The 18,982-nt window shown below is 48.3% G+C and overlaps 1 protein-coding gene across 1 annotated transcript; it reads left to right on the top strand.

Annotated features, from left to right (window-relative positions):
* The first annotated feature begins 1,847 nt into the window (after window positions 1–1,847).
* Window positions 1,848–16,556, top strand: BSCL2 (BSCL2 lipid droplet biogenesis associated, seipin). The gene is made up of 11 exons (XM_063145957.1): window positions 1,848–1,996; window positions 4,254–4,871; window positions 5,675–5,756; window positions 8,100–8,243; window positions 10,171–10,305; window positions 11,298–11,395; window positions 12,003–12,144; window positions 13,540–13,615; window positions 13,761–13,841; window positions 15,021–15,107; window positions 16,199–16,556. The coding sequence occupies exons 2-11, from the start codon at window positions 4,663–4,665 to the stop codon at window positions 16,357–16,359; spliced, it is 1,215 nt and encodes a 404-aa protein (XP_063002027.1). The 5' UTR covers window positions 1,848–1,996; window positions 4,254–4,662; the 3' UTR covers window positions 16,360–16,556.
* Window positions 16,557–18,982: the final 2,426 nt, after the last annotated feature.

Raw genomic sequence — 18,982 nt, 5'->3', positions numbered from 1 at the left:
TAAAAAGCACAACCAGGATAAAACCACACAGCAGAAATTGATATAAGATTAAAATACAGAATTAGAACAGTAAAATTTAAATTTAAGTTAAAATTGTTAAAATACTGAGAGAATAAAAAGACCTTCAGCTGGTGATGAAAGGAGTACAGTGTAGGCACCAGGCGGACCTCTCTGGGGAGCTCATTCCACAGCCTGGGTGCCACAGCGGAGAAAGCCCTCCTCCTAGTTTGTCTTCAAGGGGTCGGTGTCTCCATTATGAATGCCACATGAAAAAAGCCAGTTTGCTTCAGACAGGTTACCTTATTTAGTAGGGCTTACTAGGGGGCTTCCTGAATACCCCCAATTACTAAATCAAATAAAAATAAAAATGAGTTTAAGAAATGTGTATCTATCATTTCAGCTCAATAACCAGTGGAAAAACTCCCAACCTCAATTTTGGCTGAATTTCCTCAATTTTGATAGTGATTTTTCTTTTGGCATATTTATATATATTTGTGTCCAATGCCTTTATTGATTGTTAGCTGCTTTATGAGAGTATGGCCTTAGCTAGACCTAAGGTTTATCCCAGGATCATCCCTGTTCATGTAAATGACACACAGGATATCCCGGGAGCAGGCAGAGACGACCCCGGGATAAACCTTAGGTCTAGCTAAGGCCTCAATCTCTGAAAAGCAGGATATGAGGTATTGTATAAATAGATTAGAAAGGGGGTTTCTAAGCAAAGAGAGAGGTTGTGAATGGAGAGTTAGGAGGTGTTTGGTTTAATTGACAAAAGGTACAAAGGCATGAGGTTAAATAGGATGTGTCTTATGGAGCCACAGCAATAATAATAATAATAATAATAATAATAATAATAATAATAATAATAATAATCTCACCCTAACTTACCTTGCTGTAAGCATAGACTGGCATAAATCTGTGTATACTCTGTTGTCATTCCACCAGCAGGCAAAAACTTCTGTATTCAGGCATCTAAGCTGGTCTGTTGCTGAAGGGGTTTCTTTTTAATGGGTTGGTGTTATTTCTTTTATTGGGTAGTATCCAGTATTAGATCTACTTACAGCAGACCCATAGAAATGAATGAGGCTTAAATTAGTCAATACAAAGTCCCATTAATTTCAGTGGGTCTACTCTACCAAGGACTTAACATTGCATGCCACCCCATTGTGGTGTTTATAATTGTGTTTTTAATTTTAGGTTACCATTTATTTATTTATTTAAAACATTTATATCCCATCCTATATCAATAAGATCTCAGGGTGGCATACAGATTAAGATTTTATTTTTAATCTGGATTTTACCGTCAGCCGCCTTGAGTGCCATTTTTGGGCGGAAAGGGAGATATAAAACAAACAAATAAATAAATAAATAAATATAGTACCCTGTGTTATTTAAAGGAAAGGAGAGCTGGAGAGAGCCAAACATGGCAAGATGGATAGACCAGGCAGGCAGGAGGAGCTTTTGGAAGGCAACCCAGGTCTTTCCTCATCAGTGGGATAATTCCCAGAACTCCTAGCTGCCAGCTTCCCTTCCACCGTCTTAACCTTGAACTCCCCCAAAATCTGAGAGATGGAGGGGAATGAACAGTAGTTTATCTTCCCGCTCCTCCAAGCCTAACTGCCTTAGGTTTGGGAGAGGTTGAACACAAGAGGTCCTTTCCCACCCCCCTCAGCACCAATGTCACTTAATGGGAAGGCGGCCCAGGGCTGGTCCCCTCCTGCTGATGCTGCTTGGTAGCTATGGAAACGGGAGGCAGGCGGCCAGCGGCGGCAGCAGCAGCAGCAGCATCCCTCCGACCACGTGACTCGGAGATGCTCGCCGCAGGAGCTTTAAAAAAGGCCCGCCTCCACTTCTTCCCCCCTCCCTTCCGAAGGGTTCCCAAAGGCGGGGCTAAACCCGGAAGAGGCAGAGCCAGGTTTTTGGAGAAGCAGAAGAAGCGAGAAAGGGGTTGGGGGGCAGAAAGAAGGAGGAGGAGCCGGCGCTGGAAACCACGCAGGTGTTTTCATTTTCATCCCCCCCCCCTCTAGTTGTAGTTGGGACCCAGGCGTCCGGGTTTCTAATTAGCTGCTCCCCACAATTGTGGCTGGGACCCAGGTGTCCGGGTTTCCAATTAGTTCCCCTCCCCCAGTTGTGACTGAGACTTAGTTGTTGGGTTTCTAATTAATCTGCTCCCCTCAGTCGTGTTTGGAATCCAGGTGTTCGACTTCCTAGCTTTCTGCCCACTTCCCCATCCCACGAGTTATGGTAGAAATATAGATGTCTTTCTGTCTTGACCTTCCTTTCCCTGTGATGCTGTGTCCATAACCCAGGTGTCCGGGCGCCTTCCCTATCCCCTTTGCCTTTGGATACATCCACAGTGTCCAGGTGTGTATGGTTTACGTCTTAGGTTGCTCTCCCTTGCAAGCTGAGGTGGAATTCAGGTATTGGGGGCGGTCCCCTCCCCTCCCAAGAAAACAAGGTGAGGCTAGAATCCACTCCAGAAACTCTCCTTGCTTGCTATTTAATATCAAACAATCATCCCCCTCTTTCTTCTTTTCTCAGTTCTTTCTTCCTTCTGCTTTCTCCTTGTTTGGGAAACAGGGAATCTAAATATGTATACACCTTAACCTTGCTAGTTCCAGCTGCAACCACACCTTTAAAAATAATGAAGAAACTTTAGCTACTATCTAAACTAGGATGTCATCTTTTGTGGCAGGTGGTCGTAAAATATCTAACTTTTTTGGGTGTGTGTGTGTTAAGTTAAGAAATGCCCTTTCCTTCTCCAAGGGCCCAGAGCGCAATTAGGCCTCGATTTGTGTAGCTGAAACCCTAGAACGGGGGTGGCAAATCTCTGGCTAGAATGCAGTAGCTCAGCAGAGGTGTTCTGAGTCAGTTATCAAACAATTGGAGCGACAAAACTGCCTTCCTTTGCTTGCATGCTTAACATGTCTGCCCCATGCCCAAGTTGTGTATTTCCGGGGCCTATGTGTTCCCTAGCTGTGAAATGGGACTTTAATACTTGCTGTTTAAAATTGCACATTTTAAAAAAGCCTCTGCATGTACTGATTGCTTATCTCCCGGCTTTCCTCCCCTGTAAAACAGTTAGTTGCCTTTGATTATGATTTTGGCACAGGTGTAGCATTGGAGTCCTTTATCTGTGGTTAGCAAAAAGCAAACGTAATTTGTGGTTGCATATATGCTGGTTAGCCCAACTGTATAACTCATTGGGTGTAGGTGGGTGTAGTAACTCTCCCTCGCACCCCATCACTATTTTACACCTGGATGTGTTTAGTGGACCTTGAGTAAAAAACAAACACCAAAGTAGATCCTGGCTGTAGAAGATGGACTTCTGTTTCCTTTGTCCTCTTCCTCTCCTCCCCTTGCACCACTAACAGAATTAAAAGTTCTGAAAACTTTGGTTCTTCTCTGCCTCAGAGGCCTAGTTCTAACTAAAGTGTCAACTTTCAGCTCTCCTGTACCACTTTCAGACTGCTGGGGGCAGAGGAAAGGGGAAAGCTTTCATGATTGACAAATGTGCCCCTGCACATTGAAAACTAGCATGTTTCTCCCTGATATGCTGCTTTTCTATATGCAGGTATTTCCCCCCTTCAGATTGCTAGGCATTTGCATGGAGGAGCTTATGAAGCCTCTGCTGCAGTCTGAAGTTGTACAATCCCAGACATGGTGGGGCAAGGACTAGGTTGGAGGAGAAACCTGGGAATTTCTGCACTCCATTGCTGGTTCTCTCCCAGACATTTCATAATCTTTGCTCAAATCTACACTCTCTCTCAGAGTCCATCTGTGACTTGCTGGCTCGGTGACATTATATTATTATTATTAGTAGTAGTTTCCATCTTTTTCCTAACACCGGGCCTCAAGGCGGCTTTACAAAATGAAAACATATAAATAGAAATATACAGAAGTTTAAAATATAATTAAATTGTTATTATTCTCATCTCTTTTGTACTGACGCTTGTTTAAAGTTCTTCTGGTTCCGTTCCTCCACTTCACAAGTATCTGTAAACAGGAGTGGGCAACCCATGGGCCCACATTCAGCCTCCACAGCTGATTTTTTTTCTGTCCCTCCCCTTTGCTGTTGCTAAATTTAACAGGGTGATGGGAGAGCTACCACCACCCCAGGTAGTTCTGGGAGAGCAGTACACTCCCTCAAAGCAACGTAAATTGCCCAATCCTGATCTAGCATCTGATTTCCATATGATGAAGACAGCACTAATTTTTTTTTTCATTTGTCTGCTTGTCCATGCCCCTTCCAGCCCACAGACTTGCTGAGACTGCAGAGTGCCTGATTCCCTGGAGAACGCTGAGCTAGGCAAAGCGGCCCCGTCGCCTGCCATGCCCTGGAATCGCTGACCCCCAGGGTGTCCCGCCTCTCTCATGGATACAAAGAGCCTCCAAAAAGCCAAGAGGCGCAAACGGAGCGGCATAAGAACCAGGAGCCAGTCTCTTTTCCCCGAGTAGGAGGCCTGGTTGCTGTCCAGCTAGGATCAAGGGAACGTGTGTGGTTTTTACCAGCCTCTTTGTTGCGCAAGGAACCGCTGTTACATTTCCCCTCTCCAGTCTCCCAGCGCCATTGCAAGGAGCCTTTCCACTCAGCGTGTTGATCCTGCGGTGCATTGAGACGCTTTCCTGGATTCCTCTCTGTTGCCTTCTCCTTCTGGCGCCATGTCGGGAAGCACCGGGCCCTTCCTGGTGTGGGCCCAGGAAGTGGCCGCGCTGCTGATGCTCCGGGTGCGCCGGACCGTCCTGCAGACGGCCATTTTGCTCTGCGTCCTGCTGCTTCTCCTGTGGATCTCAGTCTTCCTTTATGGCAGCTTCTACTACTCCTACATGCCTACGGTCAGCTACGTCAGCCCTGTACACTACCAGTTCAGGTCAGTTGCCTGGGTGGGTATGTGGGTCGGTGGAGAAAGCGGCCTCTAGTCAGTCCTAGTAACCTTTCGGGTTCTACCGCTGCTGGAAGCTGGCTGGAGCGAAGGCCCTTTCGGTGGTGGCACCCTAGCTCTGGAACTTCCCTTCTACGGACATTCGCCTGGCGCCACTGCCACTGTTGGGTAGGCGCCAGGGTAAGGCAGTCCTATATTCTGATCTTTCAAGGCTGGTTTAAAGTGGTCTTCGTCGACTAACCTTAGAATCGTCCGAGTTGAAGGGCGCCTCAAAGGTCATGTAGTCCAGCCCCTTGCCAGTGCAGGAAATTCGCTGCTACAGCTTCTGCATGAAGTCCACCACCTCCTTCGGCAGTCTCTTTCCCTGTCAATCAGCTCATACCCTCACTAGGTGGTTCCTATTGTTTCCTTAGAATTCCCTTTCTTGTAATTGCACTCTGCCCTTTGGAGCAACCTTTTCCCCAACTGGCCAGATGCATCAGACTCCAACACCCAATATCCCTAGCAAGAGCCCCTACAATAGGCCTCGCCGTATGTGTCTCTTGGTTTGAAGGGTAGATGTAATGGCTGAATGGCTCCTCCATGGCCAGGAACATCATGGCCCTAAATCCCAGTAGCAGGGGAATCCTTGGTAGCAGATGGGTCTTGCTCCTGTGTTCTGCTTGTGTGGCTTCTCAGAGACATCTGTCTAGCCGCTGTGGGGAAAATGGATGCTCGCTAGTGGTGGATCCTTATATTCTGAATGTGATCTTTGTTGGCGGGGTGCGGGGGGGACCTTTGACCTTTTTCAGGACAGACTGCAGCCAGCCTGGACCAGACCTGTGCTCCTTTCCAATTGCCAATATTTCTTTCATCAAGGATAGCCGTGACCAGGTGAGTGACTGCACTGATGCGGTCCTGCATTCAGCATTCATGATATTCTCTGTACGCTGGGCTTGTAACCAAGGGTTTTACGCAGCTGCAGTTGCTTTGAGTTAGATTGGTTGTTCCCCGGCCTGGTGGAAGGCCAGGCTGGTTGAGAATGATAAGAGATGTAGTCTAGCACATCTGGAGGTCACCAGGTTGGGGAAGGTCCAGGTAGAAAGACGTGGTTGCCAAAACAGCAGTTAGGGATGTTGTGCAGCACTGAAACCCATCTTTCTTTGCCCTTTCTCCCCGCCCCAGTTTGTCCAAAGCATCTCATTTGGAAAAGTGCCCTTAATATCAAGCAGATGAAGACAGCTTTCAATTTAACGACTAGTCTAGTCACCACAGGCGACAAGGAACAGCAGGCAGGCAGGCGAGCGGGCTGGCAGAGGAGGGGGCGGAGCATACAGTTTGTCCTCTGTGCCAAACATGGAAACAAATTGGTTTGCCAGAAAGGAGGGGGAATATCTTTTCTGTGGCCAGCATAACAATACAGTGGGTGCTGCAGAATTTTCCATCTTTGCTCTTCAAGCCCCCAGCAATCTAGTAAAAGATTTCTGTAGGTTCGTAACTTTTCCAGGCTTATTTACAAAGGCCAGGTTACGAACATAATTCAGAGGGATATTAATCCAGTCCATGCTCCTGTACTCCTTACAACATTCCTGCAAGGTAGGCCGATACTATTCTTCCCCCGTTTTACAGCCAAGATGGAGAAAGTGCCTTGCTCGAAGCCACCTAGTGAGATGGGATTTGGACCAGGACCAAGGCTTCCTGGCTCCTCTTCTAAGCCATGTGGCTGCACCCATTCTCTGCACCCTTGCAATTAATTCCATAAAATGTGCAATTAATTCTGTAAAATAATAATTTGCCACCCACACCATAACTGCACACCCTGCCTACATGAACCCAATGTGACCTAAAAAGGAGGGAAGGAGTTGAAATTTTGTAAGGCTTCGGTTACCACAGGGCATTGGCTATTTTCCAAAACAAAAACATTTCCCAGAAAATGTCCAACTGTTTTCTCTTTCTGCAGGAAATCTTCCATTTCATACATTCATTGGTAAAAATGAACAGATGCCAACTGCAAATACGATATTAGGCAACCTTGGCAGTTTCAAAGTTGTAGAGGAGTGATTGCAAGCATATCACGCACATTTCTTTGGGTTGCTAAAACGTTTTAGCATAGCAACAGTTTTTAGTACCTTTGTTTCTTCTTAGATTTAAACAGTGTAAGGGAAGTCTTGACATTTTTTACAAGTATTCCGTTAATAACGTCTGCCTAAAAGAACATGTAAATTACGTTAAGGTGCAATCCTATGCATGTTTAGACAGAGAAAAATCCTACAATTCCCAGCATTCCTTAGACAGCATTTTCCTCTGCCCATGAGGAACAGCACCAACTCTATTTTTAAATGTTTATCCAGCCTTTCCTGCAAGGAGCTTAACTCCCAGCTTAACTCCTGCTGGGAGTTGTAGGACTTTTTCCTGTCTAAAAATACATAGGATTGCAGCCTAAGTGGCTGATGTGACTTCCCTTCAAATATTTCAGGTCAGATACTTGTGGTGTACTGGGACCAAAAAATAATAATCAACCTGGGGTATTTTTGTTGGTTTGTTTATTAAATGCAACTGGTGAAATAAACATGCTACGTTAGATCACTCTAGAACAGGAGTGGGCAACACAGCCCCCACTATGGCAACAAGAGAGACGTTTAATGGCTGGGTTAGCGCTATGGAGGGAGCCAGTGTGGTGTAGTGGCTAGAGTGTTGGACTGGGAGTCGAGAGATCCGGGTTCTAGTCCCCACTCGGCCATGGAAACCCACTGGGTGACTTTGGGCCAGTCACAGACTCTCAGCCCAACCCACCTCACAGGGTTGTTGTTGTGAGGATAACATGGAGAGGAGGAGGAGTATGTACGCTGCCTTAGGGTTTGTTAAGGAGGATAAAAGACAGGATGGAAATGTAATAAATAAATAAATTGGTGAAATAGAGGTTCTTCTGAAGCTAAATTTGACCCACTGGAGTTGCCCCTCCTCCATTGCTACCTCCTTGTTTGCCGGCCTCTCGCACTGGCCCAGACAATGGTGGTGGAAAGGCGGAGAAGATGCTGCAGCCTCCTCGCTTTCTGCCAGGCAGGCAAGCAAGCGGCAGCCATGATGAGAAAGAGGAGGAGAAGCAAAAGCAGCTGGGGACCATGGTGGCGAGAAGGCAGATTAGCTGAGGGGGAGGGGGGCCTTGCCGAAGGTCCCTTGAAAACCTGGAGCACCACTGCCCCCGGGACTGGACTCTGTTTCTCTTTCTGCCCTCAGGTCCTCATGTACGGCCAGCCATATCGCATCTCACTGGAACTGGAGCTCCCTGAATCGCCGGTCAACCAGGACCTGGGGATGTTCATGGTGTCCATTTCCTGTTACACCAAAGGCGGCCGCATCATCTCCTCCTCGGCCAGAGCTGTACGTCCGGGGTCCGAGAGTGGGGAGGCAGCGCAGCCGGGTTGCTCCTCTCCTCCTGCCCGCTTTTAAGAGCCGATGGGTCCCCCATTCGGGAGGCGCTGTGCCTTTGGGAAGAAGCGTTCCCACCTCTTAACCTGTGGACAGGGCTTGCGATCTATACATGGGATAACATCGTTTTCTTTCGAGTTTAAGCCTGAATAATTAGCCGCGCATTGTGAAATTGGCGAGGTTTTTTAATTTGGAACACGGCCAGGTAGGGCTGGCCTTCGGGTTTATAAATCCCGGAGCTCCTGCCCAGAACTGGAGGGGAGGAAACGAAAGCAGTGCTTTACCTTGCAAATAGGGAGGTGCCCATCGCAGAGGCGGTTGGGAAAACAAGCCGTTGCATATTGTGCTGGCACAGGCTTCCTAACCTGACGCCCTCCAAGCAGACTGGACTGCAATCCCATCCTTCTGTAAATTTGTGACATTCTTGTTCCCCTCCGTCCTTCCCAACCAACACAAGCTGAGGTTTGTTCTTGGCTTATGATCCCAGTTCAGATGTCATTGCTCAGCAAACCACGGACGGAGACTTCCTGGTTTGTTTCGCTGCTCCTGCTGGCTGGAAGCAGCAAGCGGGAGCGATCCTGCGGCGGGAGCCCACACTCTCGCTCATTCCCTGTATACTAAAATTCTGAAGAATTACATTACGCCGTGGAAAGTGAGGTCTCCCCCATATGCAGACTGGAAGATGGCTTTGGCCAAATTCGGATGTGACCGAGTTCTAAGGAATTCCGGCGTTCCGCTACATCTGGACTGGCCGAAGACCGTAATCCAGTTCATATATGGCGAGAACCTCGCCTTCCATGGCATAGTGTAAACCGTTTAGCAATCTGGATGGCTTCAAAAGGGGTTGGATAAATTCCTGGAGGCAAAGGCTATCCATGGCTACTAGCCCTGATGGCTGTGTGCTATCTCCGGTATCTGAGGCCATAAGCCTGTGTGCACCAGTTGCTGGGGAACATGGGTAGGAGGGTGCTGTTGCACCATGACCTGCTTGTTCATCCCTGGCCGATGGCTGGTTGCCCACTGTGTGAACAGAGTGCTGGACTAGATGGACCCTTGATCTGATCCAGCATCAGGGCTCTTCTTATGATGTTCTTAACAAAGCAGATGTAGCCAGAATTGGCGCATTCTGCTAAAACTCCCACAATGTCATGCAAGAAGGTCAATAACCAAACAGCACTTACAACACAGCTTAATTTGTTGCACGGGTCTTAACCTTTATATCCAGCTTCCCCAACCTCGTGCCTTCTACATGTTTGGGGCTTCAACTCCCATCAGCCCCAGGCAGCATAGCCAATGCTCGGGAATGCTGGGAGTTGTTTCCCAAAACACCTGGCGGGGGAGGCATCAGGTTGAGGAACGTTGGTTTAGGTCCGGCTATGAAAAACAGCATAGGAATCTCAAAGCAATTTCTGTTGCGTTGAAATGCAACAGAAGTAGCAATGAATACTTCGGGAGGGAAGACGAGGAGTGAGTAGGAGCTGCAAAGAAGGCATGGGAGACTCCCCTGCACTAGTTTGATGAAGTTGGCGGCTTCGTTTTTGGAGAGGGAGTTAGAAAGAAACGTCTCCTTGGCGCCACACTTTGGACAGGTGTGTGTGTGTGTTTCCGGCGGCCATTTCTCCCCCCCCCACGGCCCCCCAGAGCCATGCCTAGAAGCAGAAGGTAAAGTTGCTGCACCCAATAAAAGGTCTTATCAAGATCCACGCCGCACCCGTCGCGCTGTATTAATTTGGGTTTAGACGTGGCCTCTTCCAAAGCCCCTGTAGATGGAGCAGCCTTCGAGGAGGGGAAGGCAGACCCCTCCTGACTTGGGAGCTGCGTGGCCTACTCCGTGGTGGCCCCTTTGACCCAGCTTGGCCCCTCTGCCTCCCTTGTTTAGGCCATGCTGCACTACCGCTCAAGCCTGCTGCAGATCCTCGACACCCTGGCCTTTGCCAGCTTCTTCTTGGCCGGTTTTACAGAGCAGAAGCAGACGGTGGAGGTCGAGCTGTACTCGGACTACAAGGAAGACTTGGTGAGGGGCGACACCGCCACGTTCCTTTCCCCTCTGAGGAGACTCCAAGTCCCGTTCCCCGAGGAGTCCCTCCGAACTGCAGATATTCCCCCGCCCCATTTCTCTCCACGCTAATGTCCAAAGGCGGTTTCTGTAACCTTTTTCAAAAAATTATTACCATTACCTTTTTTAATCTCAACCCTTGCTCCGAAAGAGTGGAGGACATCACATGCCACCTGCCCAACTTCATCCACTCAACAACCCTGCGGAGTAGGCTGAGACTAAGGGCTGAGCAGGGATTTGAACCTGGGTCCCTGGCCTAAAACCAGCGGTGGGGAAGGACTCTTGTTGGACTGCAGCTCCTATCAGCCCTAGCCAGCAGTGAGGGCTCGTGGGAGTTGCAGTCCATTAAGAGCTAAAGAGCTGCAAGATTCCCCCATCCCCGGTCCAGCTACTTGGACGCACCGGCTGTCAGTTCCTCTAGGGATCGAATGCTAGGGACAAATGGGGCGTGGCTAAAGGCACCCTGTCTTGCAAGCTTCTGCAAGGTCGGCCTTCCTCAACCTGATGCCCTCTAGATGTGTTGGAAATTGGGCGTTGTAGTCCCATGCATCTGGGGGGCATCAGGTTGGGGAAACCTGCACTAAATCAGTTTTAAGCGCTCCCCGTCCCCTCTTCATTAGCTTGCATTAAGCTCTTGCAAGGCGGTCTGGTCGAAGCAGCTGACCTCTTGCAAAGCTGAAACTCATATATGCCTGCTGAGCTGGAGATGTTCTGGGGAAGTAGAATGCCTCCATTCTCGCCAGTTTTCCCCCCAGCATCTGCGACCAGAGAATGGGCTGTGTGGGCTAGATAGGATTAAGAGCAGGGCAGGTCCTGATGCAGGGATCATCATTTGCAGCAAACTGGAAGGGAGGCTGCTTGCCCTCTGGGTTGGCCAAGCTTTTTCCCCCCCTCTTCTTTCCTCCCACGAGGGCTGAGCGGCCGACTTGTGTTTCTCTCCCGCTCTGCAGTACACGCCAACCATCGGTGCTGTGATAGAAATTCAGACCACCAAGATCCAGATATACGGGGCCCACCTGCGGATCCACGCCCATTTCACTGGACTGCGGTGAGGATGGGCGCGGGCCGTGTTCTCGGGGCAGGGAGGAGCGGGTATTTTCCATCTTCAATCGGGATTGGGGGAGAGCTTTTTTGGAACCTTGAGATTCAGAGGCAGAAGCCTGCAAGGAGGCTGCCGTGTCACCAGGATCAGATCGTTGGCCTGTCCGGCCCAACCTTGGCTGCTCTTCTTTATTTTATTTTTAAAGCCTGCAAGTCGACGTAATAGCTCTCATTTGGGGAAGGACATCAAGGATGCTTATGGAAGCCTGGTAGGCTGTTCTGCATAATGCAAAACGATTTAAGGTCAGCCTTCTTCAACCTTGTGCCCTCCAGATGTGTTGGATTGCAGCTCCCAGCATTCTCCGGCAACATGGTCATATGTTGGATTGCAACGTCCATCATTCCTATCATGCTTGGACTGGTACTCCTGTCATTCCTAGCCAGCAAGGTCATGTGTTGGGTTGCAACCCCCATCATTCTTGGACTGCAACCCCCATCATTCTCAGCCAGTGGGGATGATGGGAGTTGCGGTCTATGAAATCTGGAGGCTGAAAGTTGACGTAAGAGGGGCAAGCGAGAACGGGTCTCCTAACCTGTCTCCCGTCCTCCCATAGATATCTGCTCTACAATTTCCCGGTGACGTCGGCCATCTTGGGGATTGCCAGCAACTTTTCCTTCCTGAGCGTCATCGTCCTCTTCAGCTACCTGCAGTGGATCTGGGGCAGCATGTGGCCCAGGGAGCCTCTCTCCATGCAGGTGAGGGGCAGGGCCTGGGCTGGGGGCGAACCGCTTCGTGGGCCGCCACCCCTCCCCACAACCAGGGGCTGTGGCGGGAATGTGTGCCTTTGGGCTGTTCCTCTTTTATTGCACCTTCTCTGCCGCTTAGGCTTTGGTTCCACCCCTGGGGAACTCTCAGGATCCACGTTACGTTGTGTTTTGTAGTCCGTAAGAGAAAGCAAGTTTCTAGTGCTCATGGCTTAGAGTGAAAAGTTCTTTTAAAATAGAGGCTGCAGAAGAGGTGGACGTTTGGGAGGGCTCTCCATTGGTTAGAGGAGAGAGATTCTGTGTTCTGCCCTTTTGCCTTATGTCTTTTTTCTCTCTTCCTGCCTCCCATCAACTCCCCCTTTAAAAATAAATGGGAACTCAGTCCTTTAAAGGTTGGTGCGGTGGCCACTGTTGTCAGAAAAGGACTGGGGAAACCCAGGTTCAATCCCTCAGTGAGCCCACTGGGTAACTTTGGGTCCGTCACTCTTTCGGTCTCACCTATCTTGCGGGGTTTATTTATTTCAAACATTTCTGGGCTGCCTTTCAGGGCAGAGGCCTGCCTGCAGAAAGCGATTTACGACAATAAAATACATAAACATGGGCAGGGGAGAAAGTCGGTGCCTCCTTGAGTGAAAGGTGGGAAGTAAATACCGTCATCACAGGGCCCTCTGCCCCCTTGCTCAACCCCTCCTGCCTTCAGTAGGTCCTGGAATTGGTAAGACACTACCCCCTTCTTCAAGGTTGCACCTGGAATGAATTATACAAACTGGTTAAAGGTGCGATTCTATGCAGGTTTAGACAGGAAAAAAAGTCCTACAACTGCCAGCATTCCTCCAGCCAGCCATGACACATCTGTAGGAATTGTAGGACTTTTTTTCCTGTCTAAGCCTTCATAGAATTGTGTCTTAAATACGTGCTTTTGCTGAAATTGAGTCTAAAATCCAGGGGTGTTGAACTTCAGGCCCATGAGTTAAATCCGGCCTGTTTTCAGTTCCATTCTGGCTCTCTGTGGTCCTTGGAAGACCCCTGCCCACCACTCCCCAGCTCCCCCACCTCCCTGTCATTTAGTAGTTTCCTAGCTTTTGTGCAGATTCTTCCCATTCTAAAAAGTTAAACTGCCTCCCCTAAGGCTGAGTTTCTGGCACTAAGCGTGTTGTGCTCCAGTATGCTGGTGTTTTGGCCCCGCCCCTTCTGCTTTTGGCCCCGCCCACCTGTGGATTGCAGTCCCCGAGAGCTCCTGCGGCCCTCAGACCAAAAGAGGTTGAACACCCCTGATTTAACTGAAGAAACGGTACTTATTTAAAGGGGCGGGGCACGCAATTAACCGCAGAATTCTGACTTGCTTCCTTCCTCTTTGTTCTCTCCTCCTTGCTCTTTCCTGCATAGGTGCCTGGCCGGGAAAGACTCGGAGCTCTTCAGCATACAGAAGATGGACCCCGGCGGGTTGTGGCCCCTAAAGAAGGTAATTGGGGAGTGGGACGCAAATGGACATGTGAGGTTAACAATAAAAAAAAAATGTGGCCAAAAGTGGAAGGGGAATGGCCTGCCTGCAAGCTAATATTTTTCTGGGCCCAGATGTGTCAGAAGCCAGTTTCTTTCTTCTGCAGGCTCCGAGGAAGGCGAAGGGATTTCCCCACCACAGACGGAAGATGTGGGGGCTGTGGAAGAAGGGGGGCTCTCCAGAGCAGGTGTGTGTGTGCTTTTGCTTTTTTAAAAAACCCTAAAAGGCAAGGGTGACCTTTTGCTTCCTTTATTCCTGCCAGTTCTCTTCTGATCAGGACTGGATCCCTCTCTAAATGCTCAGCTTTGGGGTTATTCTTTTGTAAAAATAAAAATAAGCCTCTAGATCAGTAGTTCTCAAACATTGTTTTCCCCGTTGACCACTTCAAAATCGCTGAGGCCGTAAGCTGTGAAGTCAACATGTAGGCAGGCTATTTAATAAACCTTGTTTTGTCCTACAAATCAAAGCACACAGCTCATATTTCGGAGAAAGTTTCTTTTTAATGCATTTCTCTGCTTTATGTCATAACTCGGAAGTGAAAAGATGCCAACTGCAGGCTGTCTTTGGGTCTGCTTTCAGTTCCAGGAAATGTGAGCTGGGTAAATTTCTGGTTTGCAAATGAACTGAAGCAAAGCTCTCAGCATCCCTGGCTAGCAGCAATCAAATACCACATGGTTAAAGCAGGAAAGCAAAATCTATTTAAAGCACGTCAATGAAATTAAGAAAAAGTATTCACTAATTAAGACCTACACTGGCAAGTGTATAATCCAGACTTGGACAACATGGCTTCTTATCTCTGTCATCAGAAACATAAAATGTTTGAGAACCTCTGCTTTTAGACCTTACTTGTGTAGAGAGAACAAAAGCCATGCCAGCACTGCTTTACCTGTCCTCTGAAGCAATGCAGTTCACAGGACATGGCAGCTCATCTTGGGTTAATTAACCCACAATTAGCCCTGTTGTATGCCAGGCATATGCACCTGCCATTTTGAATATGTGACCTGAGATTCGGAGTCACGTGTCGTGGAAACCTGGCCATTATGGGTTAATCGAGGGTTAAACAACCCATGCTTAACCTAACCACTAATTCAGGGTTAAGTGGGTTGTTTAACCCTCGATTAACCCATGAAGGCTTGTTTGGCATGACATACAGCCCCCAATTGCATATTCAAAACAATGGCTGCACACCTGCAACTAATCATGGGTTAATTAACCCACGATAGGTCACCATGTTGTGCAAACTAGGGCTGTATATGTGCATTTGATTTCTGGCTGTTTGGCAGTGATTTTCTGCTGGTCTCCATCACATTTTCTGGCTAAGGACTTGTCTTTTTCTCGCTCAATGCTTACTCTCAATCCCACACAGTGGCTGCAATACAGGCCGAGAACATCAGCCTCTTTGGAAAACCAGCTTCTGGAGCAGAATCCGGCCCGGGTGAGGGAGCGAACGAAGGTAGGTGACATTTCCGATCTTTGCAGGCCCCTTTCCAGATCCATGTCTTGGCAAACCTGGCTATTGTGGATTAAGAGCATCCAAAGCACATTTCTATCTTGCCAAAGCTCAGACCGCAATAAACGTGATTTACCTTCAAGGTGCCGTAGAACATGCTGCGGATCAATACCACAGATGAACCCAAAAGCAATATAAGCACTTTTCTAGAGGTGTTGAACCTCATCACTCAGGATCCCAATCCAGCCACACTCCTCCTCCTTAGCCCAACTGCCAATTTTTTGTGGTTTCCCAGCTGTTGTGCTGTTTTTCCCCCAAACTAAACCATTGAAATGCATCTCTTAGACTTAGTTACTGGCGGTAAAACCTTTCAGCTAAAATATTCCGGCATTTTGGGGTATTTTGACCCTGTCTCGTTTCAACACCCCAGCTCTACCGCTTATAGGGATTTTTTAAAAAAAATGGTGGGTGCAGCTACCAAGAAGACCCTTTCCGTTTGGACATGGAAAAGCGCTATGTAATCTAAACAGAACTCTTAACTGTTGATGACGGTACTTAATAGAGTATGCTAGCTAAATAGGAGGTCCTCACTTCAAATGTCGCTTCAGCTGCCCATCTTCTATATATATAAAACGCTTAGGTATGTTTCCGTAAAGGCTTCAGCTGATACAGGTTGCTAAGCAACAGTAACAACATGTAACGTCAGCTGATACAGGTTGCTAAGCCCCTCGCCCAACTCCTCCGGGCTTTCCAAGGTAATCCTACCCACCATTCTGCCTCTTTGCTCCCCACCCCCACGAAGGGGGCAGCGCCACGGTCCGGAGCATGAGCAAGGCACGGCTGGGGGCCCAGCGCCCCCATGATGATATTTAATTAATAAACTTTAAGATATGCTACAACAGCGTATGTTACGCTGGGTATAGCTAGTTTGCAATATTGAGATAATGCTGATCTCCCCTTCTGCCCCCCCTTTCTTTCAAATGTGCTATTCCAGCTGCCCTGTTGACTGGGGGTAATGGGAGTTGTAGCCCAACAGGGCAACGGATTGGGCGAAGCTGTGTTGTCCTGGCTATTCTCTATTTCTTTGTCCGCAGAGGCAGAATTTGAGTCGGTGGACGATTCCTCGCTGCTTTCTGAGGCCAACTTCCCATCCCGTTCCCTGGAGACGGATCCCTCCGGCCTGCTCCTCCCAGCGCCCAGGGCCCTCACGCCCGGCTCCGAGATCCGTCAGAGAAGTATCTGCTCCAGTTCCTGAAGGAGCTGGGGTGCGATTGCACCGGCCACTCCTGGGCACTCCTCATCGCCTCTGTCCACTGCAGGCCTTGCTCTTCTAAGGGAAACGTCAGTTCCAGGCTTGTGTTTACATTCCAGCTCCTATTTCTCCCCCCTCCCCACACCCGCCGCACCCGGAGACACTGTAACTTAAATAAAAGTTTACCTGCTAACAAAGAATTGCCGGTGTGCAGCGATTGTGTGGGTTCAGGTTCCTGTCGCTTGTTGCTGCGAGTTTAGGGTTGGGCTCATTTAGAACCGTGGCGGTGTTCTCGCTCAACTAGGAATGTAGGAAGCTGCTTTTCAGCAAGGCAGAACTTGGGTCGGCATCTCAGAGCCTCAGACAGAGGTGGGTCTTTCCCTGCCACTATGTCCTTCCCCAACCTGGAGATCTCTGGATGGTTTGGCCTTCAACTCCCACAATCCCTGGGCATTGGCCACGCTGGCTGGGTCTCAAAGGAACTGGGGTTCAAGACCCCCCAGTTGGGAGAAAGCCCTGCTACCTGATCCTTCTGATTGAAGATGGACAGAGCTTGGATTTGGGACCTCTAACAGACCACTGAGCTAGGACCCTTCCCTTTATTATTTACATATGAATTTATTTATTTATTTTAAAAAAGTGGTAGTTTATATTATTATTATTATATTTATTTATTTATTTTATTTCATTTCATTTCTACGCTGCCCAATAGCGGAAGCTCTCTGGGTGGTTCTCAACGATTCGCAAGATATAAAATACAGTGTAAAAAGTTTAAATGCTCAAAATTTAAAAGCAATTTAAAGGGCTAAAAGCTTTTTCTCTGAAAGAGCAGACCTGTTCAGACAGACCTATTCAGACATAAATGCCCCCATCCTATGCCATGAAATGCCTGGGAGTAAAAGGCAGGCTCAACCTGGTGCCGAAAAAATGGCAGTGTTGGTGCCAGGCGAGCCTCAGTGGGGAGAGCGTTCACAAACGGGGCCACTGTTGAAAAGGCCCTCTCCTGCAACAAGGCAAGTCTGACTCCTACAGCCTGTCATTTTGTATAACATATTTTGCATCTGTAAGTCACCGGGGAGGGGTGAAGCCGCTGTGGCTGTTTTTGTCATGTTCTTATTGTTTGGTTGTGTTTTTAATCGCTCTTAATATTGTATTCATTTTATGTTTTCTATTATTGTAGGCCGCTTTGGGAGGGCTTCTGCCCTGAAAGGCGGCCAATAATAATAATAATAAATTATCATCAATAATACATAACAGCAAGGGCACCAAAGCCCAAACCCTTTGCCAATAGAAATCTTACTTGACCAGTGCTCTGGCTTCCGGAAATCCCAGATATTTTGTGCAGGGATATGCGTGTGTGTATGTGTTGGTGGAGAGAAAGATTTTCAGCTATAAGGACTAGAAACCTATCTTTAGAAAATGCAAGCAGATATTCTCAGGGAGCTGAATTCTGCGTTAGCACCGCTCACTGTGTTTTTTTCCCTGCACTTGTACAGAATTGCAGCATTCATCTGGCCCCTGACAAAGTAGCTTGCTGAGTCACAAGGGTAAAATTTTGCTTTGGGGGTTGGGGGGAAGGTGAGATTCTCCAGATGTTCACTGTGCCCAGCTCTGCTTAAATTCTGCCCGCTTTTCTCTAGGTTGCGGGTGATGCAGGCATGTGACACCACGTTGAGGGAGGCCAGTGTGTGCTACCGGATGCAGAATTTAGCTTTCTGAGACTCTCTAAAGCTTTCAAGATGAAAAGGCAAGTTTCTAGCCATCTAGGCTGATAGAATATGCTTGGAAATACGTTGGGGAGTGGTCTGCTAGAATCTCCAGGAGCCAAAATGGGGGCAGAATAAAACACTGAGCTTTTGGGATGGGGTGGTGGTGGTGTTTCCTTGACCTCTTTAGACCTTTCCCACTTCCTCTGACTTGCAAGCCCAGAATAAATTCTGCAAAATGAGATGCAACTCTATTCAGCTTGCCTACTGTATGCAATTTTCAAATCTGCGTTGGTTATCAGCTTGCAAATATTACAATTTACAACCTTTCCGATCTGTTCAACCCCCCTGATTTATTCTCGGTTTTCTGGGTGCGGGATTTGGATTGCTTGGGGAAAGATCATTTTGTGTGTTAGTGTCTCCAGCATGGAACACTCATGGAAAGCTGGCTTGGAACAGCGCTGGCGTCATGTCTTCCTTGGCTGTTGGCAGCTGCTATTTCAATTAGTATATTTTTTAACTGAGAATCCTCGTATGCAGAGGGTGCAGCCCAATCGGACTTGCAGATATATGTATATATTTTCTGTTCAACTTGGAGAGGAACGATCCAGTGTTCTTCCAAGAAAGGAGGGCTGTCTGCATTCCAGACGTGAGGAGTAACTCTCACATCAAATTCCACCCTGGTACTAGTGGTTGTGACCCCTGTTGCTCCACACCCTCTGGCCGGGCGTATCCGCCTTCTGTTGTAAGATCCACACTGTGTGGTGTTTTTGCTTCCAGTGGTGACTGGAGGTCACATGTTCTCCCCCCCGCCCGTTCCCATGTTGCTTTGTTGGCGCGCCTACGTTCGATGAAATAAGGGGAGCGGGCGGGTTTGCTGTATTTGGCCCTGGTTAGGCCTCAACTTGAGTATTGCGTCC

The sequence above is a fragment of the Elgaria multicarinata genome, chromosome 21 (assembly GCF_023053635.1).
Source record: "Elgaria multicarinata webbii isolate HBS135686 ecotype San Diego chromosome 21, rElgMul1.1.pri, whole genome shotgun sequence".
Lineage (NCBI taxonomy): Eukaryota > Metazoa > Chordata > Lepidosauria > Squamata > Anguidae > Elgaria > Elgaria multicarinata.
Note: the sequence above shows the minus strand (reverse complement) of the source record. Positions and strands in the feature narration are given on the sequence as shown.